The sequence below is a fragment of the Heliconius melpomene genome, chromosome 5 (genome assembly GCF_056956725.1).
Source record: "Heliconius melpomene rosina isolate 202511_hmr_F chromosome 5, ASM5695672v1, whole genome shotgun sequence".
In the NCBI taxonomy this organism is placed as follows: Eukaryota; Metazoa; Arthropoda; class Insecta; order Lepidoptera; family Nymphalidae; genus Heliconius; species Heliconius melpomene.
In genome coordinates, this window is record NC_140393.1 from 7,486,835 (window position 1) to 7,498,298 (window position 11,464).

The window sequence follows — 11,464 nt, forward strand, 5'->3', positions numbered from 1 at the left end:
TAAAGTTAAAAATCTTTATATCAAAGTAAAACAATTTAAGATATAATTATTATTTCCTTTATTGAGTAATATAAAGCGAACTTTATGCATATACATTACCAATTAACAACTTAGAATATTTTAGCTGCTAATCAAGTTACATTATCACCATACTATTGTACATAAGAAAATGAAAAGAAAATGTCGTTTTATTTATTTCCTATTATTAATTTACATGAAATTAGAAACATATTACTAAAACTAAAGTTTATGATATAACCCTCTATAAATATTATTTCTTATGTATGTTCTTTCTATGAAAGCCTAAAAAATTGCTTTACTTTGAATTTTGAATTTCAAAAATAGATAAGTGTAATATTTTTACACAAAAAAACGTGAGATGTCAAAAAAAAAGTACTGAAAAATTGTATTTTGTTTACATCACAAGTAAAAATTTGACATATAAATTAGTAGTAGTATTAAAATCAATTTTTTTTTATTATTTTTGCCTCGAAATATATATTATAATTGTATAAATGAAAAGATTAATCTTTTATTATAAACTATAAAGGAGACGCTACATATTTTTTTACAATTGCAGGTTAAGTGTATATCTATGTATATAATCGTACATATAGAAATGCCGTTGGGATTAAAATTAACTTAAGAAACCCAGAAAACTATCAATAACAATAATCTTACAACTAAATAAATTAATTATTACAATTAGTTATTAAAAAATAATAGGTACATATACCTATAAAAATTTTCATATAATATTGTATTAATTTAATCGTTTATAAAATTAAACCAAATCAATTTATACATTTATTTTCTTTATATATCCCCATTTTTATTGTTTAATTACCAAAAAATGTAACTAAATCTATTTTACAGACTAGAAAACCCCAATATTAATCATAAAGTAAACAATCATATTAATGATAAAAAAAAATAGATTCACTGTCAAAATCGTAAGGGTCCATCTATTAATTACGTCACACGACATTTGTTAATTTTTTTAGCCTTCGTCCCTCCTTGTCACATTTGTAAGACAAACCTACATATATTTTGCAATTTTACATCAAGAAATAACTAAATTAAAACAGCAACTTCAAAATTAAATTTTTATATTATATATTGAAATGAAATGAAGTCCCAACGGAATTTATGTCTCTCCCTACCTCTTGTCACACAATATCATATTTCGTTGATCTTTACGTGTGACTTAATCTATGGATGGTACCTAAGTAGAAAATACATTACAATTTTGATTATTCACATTAAATCGCTTAAATAAATTGTCAGCAAAATTTGCTAACTCATGTCATATTATATTGTAGGGAACGATTCGATAAACAATAATAATAATAATGAACAATAGCAACTAGCAATAAAGCAATAGTTTCTAAACTATTTCTTATTATATTCATTGCAATTAATAGATCCAAATGTATACTATATATAATATAATATTAATTATTTATTTCATTTCTTTAACAAAGAGATCAGTAAATAATTAATCAATCGCATATTATATATTGTGAAATTTACAGATAGAAGTTCCTGTCGCTTCGTCATCTTTACGTTTGATATATAAATGATAAGTCATTTAGAGACTATATTATGACAATTACGTTACACTATTTCTTATGTTGACCGCATTCCAAATAGGGCATTTCAAATTCAAATTTCAATCGTTTCAAGTTTCGCCCTGGCTAGGGTCCTAGATCCTCACATAGATTTTTCTACATATAGTGACCTATACGACATAGTGCACTAGAAGTAGTGTAATGTAATTGCCGCTTTACACTCAGATTCGATTATATGATTTACCAGAACGGGCACCACCCAACATAACACTGGCACAGATTTTCATTACTAGTGGCCTGTTGTATCAACAGATCAACTTGCTTATGAACAGAGACGGCTGTATCAGCTGCATCATCTATATGAGTGAAATCGCGTCCCGTGAGCTTATCCCTCACACGGTTCACTATAGCTAAAGCTCGTTTATTTAAATTCGTCTCGGGGACGTCGTCCCTTGGGGGCGGGTCTGTGTCGTGAGGCGCGTCAGAAGCGCGCGAGCGTCGCCCCGCGTCAATTAAACGCCAGTTTAGCAGCGGGTCGTAGACGAACGCCTCGAGGACCGCCATCACGCTGTCTTTGTGACGATGGAGGACCTCCATTACAGATTCGCAAGTGCGACGGTATGTACCTTCTATGCCTGTTACCTGTGTGTATAATTCATTATGGTGATTGTACATTTATTTAAAATAAGATTGGTAATTTAAATTTCTATTAGCACTGATAATTATAATTTCTTTTTTGTCAAAAATAACATCTAAACACTGATGACTGATCGACCAGCCTATATTCTGTAATAAAAGTAGTTTTTTGATGTACAAACTTTACATACCTCCATAGCGTTTATCAACATCCTTGTCAACCTGAAGGGTATTTTTTCCGGAAATTTGTCTCTAGTGACGGCCACCTCGAAGCAATCACCGAAGTCAATGTGTAGGAACTTTCCAGTTACTCTGTCTAACATGATATTAGAAGGATGTCTGTCGCCAAGTCCCAGAATATAGCCCACCATGCTCATGACCGCAAGTGAGCGAGTGTAGTTGGTACGTCTCTCGAACCAAACTTCTGAAGAAGGACTCTTAAGCCACAATAACTTTGCGAGGTCATCTCCCGCGGTATGTTCTAGAGCATGCTCAAATACTTCCACCTATAAAATATATATGTATAAAAATAGTTGCGCCGTGGTAAACGCGACGGTTATTCGTATTATATTTATGGCAAAGACAAGGCAAACGCGAGTACGTGTCACCTGATAGTAAGTGACCACCGCTACCCATGAGCCGCCGCCCCGACCCTTTGCTACACCAGAGGACCTACAGGGGCATTGCCGGGCTTTAAGGTGGTGCCAGGACGTCTACCACTCAAAACGCAATGTCTCGAAAGACATCACGTGTCTTAAAACCTATCAATAGATAAATGTATCTATAAAATTCATAAATGTAATTTCCAATGGGAAATAACTTTTATCATTAACACAAAAAATATTTTCTTTTTTTAGCAATGTTCGAATCAATTATATTTAGATTCAGTTATTAAATTACTTTGAAAATTTGCGATGCTTGGCCACTTTAATATAAAAATAAAATATACCACCATTAAAAAATATACCTTTTGCATTAGCATCAATTTCTCCAAATCTGAAGCCATCCTCTGCATAATCCTGTGTTCAATATTTATAAGAATCTTTCTTTTCTCCCTAAAATCTTTTATAAGGGAATGCAAGGTATCACAATGGGGCACCCAACCGATTAGCCCCGAGTTAGTGGATAATGGTATTACAGCATATCTCTGTATCGCCAGGTCTCGCCTAAAGGTATCAGGGTCAGCCTGAAGTAAGGTGTTAACGAGACCAAATAATTGCATCACTCGTTCGTCTTGACGTAAGTCTTCGTGTCCCTTTAGTAAGAACATATAATCTTTCCCATTGGAACCTCGTATACAAAGCCTACGGGGTCGCTGTTTTGAAATGATTACCTGAAAAGTAATTACATACGTATTTTAACTTATATCATTACAAAAATATTCTTTTTTACGTTGCGCGCGCAAAACGACACGAAAAACTGATACCATGAAATTAGGTAGTTAACATATTAGATTTTTTAATGATGTACAGTTTTTTTTTTATAAACATTTAATTTATATTTAAATGAACATTATTTAACTAGATAATGTGTTATAATATTTTTTTTTTCTATAATTAGGGGTTTTCTCTAAGAACATAGGTTAACGATTAGAATAAAATTTTTGAAAGAATTTTGTCTTACGTGCCTACATTCTTTTTCATAGTAATCTATTAGAATAAGACTCTAGAATTAACATACTTTAACATATTTTCCAGAAATATATGAAACACCCATATTAAAAACCCAAAAGTTCACCTGCAAGCTACTCTGTATGTGCGCAATACGTATAAGGTCCTGGTGGGGCACGTAGGAGCCGGGCACCGCGAGCTCCAGGTCGCGACAGTTCAGCAGATCGGGGCTCACGTACTGCAGCTCTAGGGACGTGAGCTGCGGCAGCTGCCGGCTGATGCGGCGGAACACGTGGTAGTACAGGTCCCACGCCTGGTTCAGGTCGCGGACTGAACCAGATTCCTGGACCAAACAGATTTACTTTATATAAATAAAACAATAAAATATATTTTTTAGATAGATTAGCGCAAACCGCAGCCACCATAATGTGACGTCATACATACGGTCTTGTAAAAAGTGTCAATAAAATTGTTTGCAGAGGGAATCTAGTGTTAAGATCCTACGTTCTCCACTTTCCACCGAATTTTCGAGGCATTGCATGTTGTAAAAAAATATTCGTAATAACTAACCTTAAAACGATTGCACCATTCCTGAGCTTCATTAAGATCTCGTCCATATGCTTGACTGAAGGAAACTTCTTTTAATGTTTTCGGACCTCTTTCCAGCATAGCGTGCAATGGCTCCAGAGTCTTAAACATGGCCTTCACGTCGTGTTCGCTAAAGTATAATCTTGAAGCTTCTTCCAGAGCCTCATGCCATTGTTCGTGCCACAGAATAGCTACTCTGATGAGCTCTTCGGATATCATAGCTGCTTGATTCACTAAGTTACTTGAATGTGTGCACATTGATTTCAAAATTTGATTGGCCGCATTTTTGCGGTCTACGAACGACGATTTCGATGCGACTGTTAGTGGATAAACAAGGGCTTGCGGATGTGACTTCCCAATATCGATAAGAAGAGAATGGATTAACTTCCCAACTAAAGCCCTCGGAGTGTCAATTCTGGCTATAAGCTGCGGTATAACTTGCAGCCAAACATTTATTTCGATCGTCCGTATCCCCTCTAGTAGTGCTTCGTGCACAGCGGGATGATGCCCATAATCAAACCATAGTGTCAGCAATCGCAATGTATCTTGTAACGAACTACCGTGTGAAAGATTTATAGATTTGAAAAATCCCTCGACAGCAGGGACAGTGTACGTCTGTATGTATTCAGCCACCGATTTAACCTCTTCGGAATTCGACATGTCTGCTTCTTGATGCTTATAGAATAGAACAGTCTCAAAATTCATATAGGCCCACGCATGCCAAGCTTTATACCAATCGGACGACAATTTAGTTGCGGCCGAGTAATTGCGTAATATTTCCGGAATAGAATGTTTATTTATGCCGAGCAAAGATTCACACCAAGAGCCTAGTTTAAGATGGCAGCGAGCAAGCAGGCGACAATGTTCAGGATCTCCTGTTTCGACATTTTCTACGTAACGTTGCAGTTGATCATATGCTAGTTGTTTGTCTCCAGCTACCCACAGATGCTTTGCATATGCTAGCGTAAGTCTTGGCTCGTGAGCCGGAAGTGGCATGTCACGATTTTTGCTTGGATCTATTCCGAGTAACATTACTAGGGTTCTATGAGCTTGTCTTGGAGCACCGCTTTTTCTGCATAGTGATGCAAACTTAAGCCAAGTGGCCATGTCTTCTTGTGGAGTTAGCACTAAGCTATGTACTTGAAGAATTTTACGCCAATCTTCTACTAATCTTTGACCTCCTTGTAATCTTGTCCACCAAGCTTGTCTTATACACTCTCGTCTTTCGGGAACTAATTTATAAGTTATAACCTCCTCTAGCTCAGCCAATAATTGAGCATTTACTAGAGCACCGTAAGCTCTTTGATAACTTTCACCGGCGACGGCAGTCAACTCTGAGTCTAAAATGGAACGAGCTTGATCAATATATAACTTAGAATGGTCATAGTCTTCGTTGTGGATTTTGAGAACGGCCCTATAAAACGCTCCGTCTTGGGTATTTTCTGGTAGAAAGTTAACATATTTATTCATTGAATCCCATTCATTCAATCCCCATGCAGCGGCGGCGGCCAACCTTGCTGATTTAAACTTTTCGTCGGTGCTCATCTTGGACCACCGCTTGGACACAGTATTGTACAACTTATACCACTCTCCTAGAGCTTCGTAGCAGCGCATTTCGCCGAGATATGACTCGCCATTGTCGGCGTCTCCAGCGAGTTTTTCCCCGTACAAATTCAATGCCTTTTCCCAGTTGTGCAATTTTTCATACCATCTAATTTGAACTTTGAGACTCGCGTCGCCGGCTTCGCGTTGTGTCATCACACGCTCGAGTAAACCTTCTGCAGCTTCTTTTTGTTGTAATTTATTATTGATATGTATCAACGCCTCTACTACTTGAGAAGTGGCTCCATTGCGGAACTCTTCTTCCTGTAAGCAAAAATAGTTGGTCACATTTTTTAGTTCTTTAATATAACAAATGAAATGCATTTAGTACTTGATAGTTAATTAATAAAATAAATGTCATAGTAAACCATCAAATGACATTTTGAATTTATTTAACCAAACCGTAACCTACCTTATAATGAAGTGCTTTAGCATACGCTCTGCAATGCATAGCCCGCTCTCCTAATAACTGAGTCGAGATAGGTAATGCGCCACCTTCACAATGCTCCATAAACTCAGCCAGATTTAGGACTGTATGGGCTAGTTCTGGTGCGTCAGGTGCTGTGAGAGCCTGTTCCAAAGCATTTGATAGCTCTGATCGGGACGTATTGTCTAACTCCGTCCAACACGATACAAACGCCGCGTTAAATAGATCACGCAGTAATTGCGAATAATTGTGTGCCAAAGCCAGGCAAGCCCTGTAGAAAAAAGTATTCATAAATAGTTGTATTCTCCGTACGTTATATGAAAAATAAAATATATAAAAATATACAATCGAGATAGCTTAGGTAATAAACAATCAGAAAATATTAGTACAAGCAAGAGCAGATATGATATTATACGATCTTCAAATCAAAATGACACTTGATTAACATTTTTACGGTATTCATTGATTTATACGATACGTTTATTAGAATTTTTTCATCGGTTCCAGACACTTGTGTATTACATCAATTGAAATTGAATAAGTATTAAGATTATTTATTTATGCTTACCTTAAAGCTGGACTATGTGATTCAGTTAGTAATCCTATGCTAAATCGACGCAACCATTCCAGCCAATCGTCCTTGGAAACTCGGCTACTGACCGTCCAAGCTACTTTTAAACTATGAGCATTCACGTAAAGTTTGCGAATGGACTGTGAAGTATCACAAGCTACTATACGTGCCTAAAAATTAAACACATTATTATATAATTGATTCATCAGTTTTGATTAGATGCAAGAAATACAGGTTACCTCTTGGTTATTATTTCGTGGTTTTCGTCTTGTACTTTGTAGGAAATCATCGACAGATAACGCCGAGCTTGATTGTAGTTTCGAGAGCAACAGCTCATAGTTTTGATGCTGTATTCTATGTTTCACAATAACTTTTTGAACGAGCGGAATAAAGTCATTATACTTTCTGCCAAGTTGGATAATTAAAGCACACAGTGTGTCCATTGCGGTAGGTCTTAGAGTATAGATATCCAAGCTTCTAACTAGTGGGTGAATTATCCTCGAAACAAGTTCGCTGTAGTTCAACGAGTCGGATAGATAGTCGACAGTTTCCATAGCTACTTTGGCCACTTGGATAGGACAGTCTGACGCATCGAACAATTTAACTATAGACGGTATTACTAAATGCATGTAATCATCGAGGTTGTCTTCAAATTTTTGTAAAGCATATAGAAGTTTCTCGGTTACAAATCTGTCTTTACTAGTATCATGTGCTAAAACGCGCAATATTTGTGGCATTAATTGTGGTAGATACACTTTAAATTCGGAACCAAGCGCTACAGCAATATGTTCAACTAACAATATTAAAGTAGGCTGTAGAGGACTGTTTGGTGTCCAAAATTCTTTAATCAGGTCGAATATTTTGTCTAAATAGTTTCTTATGTGCTGTTTAACAATAGCTATTAATTTTGCTAATTGAGTAAACAAAAATTCTCTAAAATTATTATTATCAGTCGCTCGAGCTACATAAAGTAGGCTCGGTGTGACGCGAGATATGTATGGCACACATTTTATTCCTAGGGATTGAAATATGAAGGTTACAGCTTGCACGACACTCGTGTGATGTTGTTGAAGTGTTGGATCTCGGAGGATTCGCATCAAGGTTGAAATCACAATAGCGGGATAGTACTCATCTAGCACTGGTGATGACATATTTACTAACATTTCACTAGTGGTCATATCAAAGTTGTTTTCTTCAGCCTTGCTGTCAGCTACTGGCACCAGACTGGAGTCTGGTTGTCCATCAATTAAGCCCCTCGTCATTTTGTGTTTGTATGGATCTAGAGCACCCAAGAGTCCTAAAACTCGGATTGTTTCACGTCTATCTTTGGGTTGTTGTTCTGTTTTTAAGAAATTGAGTAATACATCCATCAGATTAGGATATTCTGTATAGGGTGAGACTACATGCCCTGTTGCACTTATAAGTTGACCAAATGCCCATAAGGCAACACTTCGTTTATCTGTGGCACTTGCATCAGATAATAAGTCTAGCAAAGTGGTAAGAAGGTCAGGTAAACATTTTTTAAGACCTGTATTATCTCCGTGTACATCAGCCAAGTCCCCTACAGCTTTCAAAACACTTATTATCACACCAGGGTTCAAATCAGCCTCTTTTAGCTTAGGAACCAGAACATTCAAAATAGTTTCCATATATGGTTTAACCAGTTTAGGTGCATGTAAAATTAGGTTATCTAGCATCCTTGCAGCCTGTTCTTTATTCCGACTCATGCCCGAATGTTCTAACTCAGTCAAAAATTGTATCAAAGTTTTCCGAAGCCCAGGCATAACATATGCAGGATTAACTGTACTGAGACGACCAATGGTACAAATAGCCAATTCCCGGATTTCCAAGTGTTCATCATTCATAGCAATAAAAAGAAAACTTAAATTTTCAATTTGTGCTAAATGTGTGTCAAATATTTCAGTAAGAGATTCTAGTACCCAATATCGCACTTCGTAATCTGGATCAGTAACTGAAACTACCAACATTTTACCCACAACTTCAGCTGTCAGCATGGTCAGAGTTCTAGAAGGTGTTTTCATAGTTCTTACCGTGGCGTCAGACAATAGTTTTGCTGACGTTTTGACAGCTTCCACTCGAACTTCTTGGTTATCGCTCTGTAAGAAATGTTCAGCACAGCGCCGGACAAATGTTAATAGACTATGCTGACCTTCAAAATGAAAGGTTCTAAGAGTCCTCAATGCGAGAACTATGCTAGCATTATCGTGAGGTTCTAAAACCAAACTGATATTGCTTTGCTGCTCTAAACTTCGAGGAACACCTGGATGTAAGAATGGTTTATTTCGTAACACTTGAGAAAGCATATTCAAAAGTCCTTCAGATATTTCTCCTTTTAGAGTGGGCAAATTGTGACTCAATTCTTTTAGACATATTGTCAAAGATGGACTGAGACCAGTTGCAAACATTGCATCTAACAATTCTTTTATATCACTAACAACAAGATCTTTGACAGCACTGCTTAGTAAAGTGATACAAGCAAAAATAGAGGGATCAATCCACATCCTTTTTTTGCTGATGGTATCTCTGACTGGTAAAGCTTGTTTGATAACATCCATTATTCTAGGAATAAATGGTTTTATATCATCCTCTATTGCAGCTGCCATTAAGCCTAATGTTGTAAATGCCATATTCCTATCTTTCTCTCTACTTTTGATTGACGTTAAAAGATAATGCATAGTAGAATTAAGATATTTCTTTAAAAATAATTCTTTATTAAAAGCTGCTAATCTTGGTATTATAATTAAAAGAACCTGTGGTACACCTTGAGTTTTGAGAAGGCGCTGTGACATCACATCTGAAACATATATTCATTTTTCTAAGTGTTAATTTGTATATTTAAATAACAATCTGGAATTCTAAAAAGACAAAATAAATTAATAAAAATATTTTTTTATCAATTTATTTACCAGAGATAAGAAGATAATAATGGTGGTTGTACTACCAACAACTAAACAAAGTATGGTGTCAAGTTCTATCACTTAACAGACAATGTCTTGTGGAGTGGAGAATGAAATGACTTGACACAAGATTCTACCTATCTTGCTGTATGTGGAGTATAATTTAAATATATTTGTAACAAGACTATGCTTGTTTATAAAAAATATTCACCTTGACATGTTCTTTCTATTTTCTCAGATAGCAATTGTTTACAGACTTCAGATTCATAAATAGGAACAGGATATTGAACATTTTCTGTTTTGAAACCATCACATAAATACCCTCTCTTCACTGATGGACTGTGTAATTTAGAACTTATGAAAATTATATCATCTGAAACTGCAATGTCCTTTTGTGTGTCCAAGCTGTACATAAGATAGGTATACTTTTTCTCCCAAACTGAATTTGAACATCGTAATAACTCATTTAAAATTAAAATTCCTCCATGGATTCTATCTTCTTTAGTAATTCCTTTTTCTCTAATTGGTATTTCTTCAAATGAAGACATGGCTTCTTCATAACATTGCATGTACCACTGAGGTTTAGCAGTTGATTGTTTTGCTGATTCTCTTTGAGCTGTTACTACTAAACCTGCCCTTAGGGCTTTACCAGCTGCTTCCCTAATTTGTTGTTTTGGATCTTTCAGAGCTATGAGTATATGATCAAAGAAACCTGACACTTGCTGATAAAAATATGTTGGCATTGCTATAGCTAATTCTTTTAAAAGTAAAACTGCTGAATGTCTTCTACCCTCATTTCTTTCCTCTGATAACCATTCAAATGCTCTCTTGACTTCAAATTCAACATATTCAGCTCTTTTGACACCTGATACAGTTGCTAGCCGACCCACTGTTTTGGCAGCTAATTCCATAACACCAACATCAGATGAGGGCAATAAGTTCCTCAAGTAATTAGCAAATCGTGTGATTCTTGTTTTAGTTGTGTCACAATCACCTCCAATAAGACAAACTAAAAAATAAACAAACATTATAAAAACTTCAATTGTCACTTAAAGTGTAAGTCGTGTTTCCTACGTACCGATAGCCAGGACTCCTCCTTTCTTTTCATGAACGTCGTTACTGGATACCATTTCGAAAATTTGATGATTAAACTCATCGAGGAACTGTGTAAGTTCTTCTTGAGGAACTTCTCGAAGTTCTGTTTTAGCATAATGATACAACTCCCGTGCTGTTTTTGTTTGTATGTCCACATTACGGGATTTTAAGCCCGCTACAAAAGCGGTTACTTGATTGGACATTTTGGCTGATTTTTATATAAATTTCAAAACGATCATCATTATATAGTTTCTTTTACTCTAGAAAAAAATATATTTATAAAATAAAACCTTGAACAGTCTAATATTAGTAAGTATAATTATTCATTTAAAATATAAATAAATACACAAGGGTTATACTTTTTCAATCTGTCATTATAAGTTTTGAAGCGTTGTAATTGCCTATTACAATAATAGAATTAAAACACCGCTAATCGTCATTAAATT

The 11,464-nt window shown here is 35.6% G+C and overlaps 1 protein-coding gene across 1 annotated transcript; it reads right to left on the reverse strand.

Annotated features, from left to right (window-relative positions):
• Positions 1–41: 41 nt before the first annotated feature.
• mTor (serine/threonine-protein kinase Tor) lies at positions 42–11,380 on the reverse strand. The gene is made up of 10 exons (XM_085185437.1): positions 11,002–11,380; positions 10,135–10,932; positions 7,245–9,820; positions 7,003–7,175; positions 6,420–6,705; positions 4,388–6,271; positions 3,945–4,160; positions 3,175–3,540; positions 2,399–2,713; positions 42–2,213 (listed from the first exon to the last, which is right to left on the reverse strand). Exons 1-10 carry the CDS (start codon positions 11,219–11,221, stop codon positions 1,812–1,814), a joined length of 7,236 nt encoding a protein of 2,411 aa, XP_085041563.1. The 5' UTR covers positions 11,222–11,380; the 3' UTR covers positions 42–1,811.
• Between the last annotated feature and the right edge of the window lie 84 nt (positions 11,381–11,464).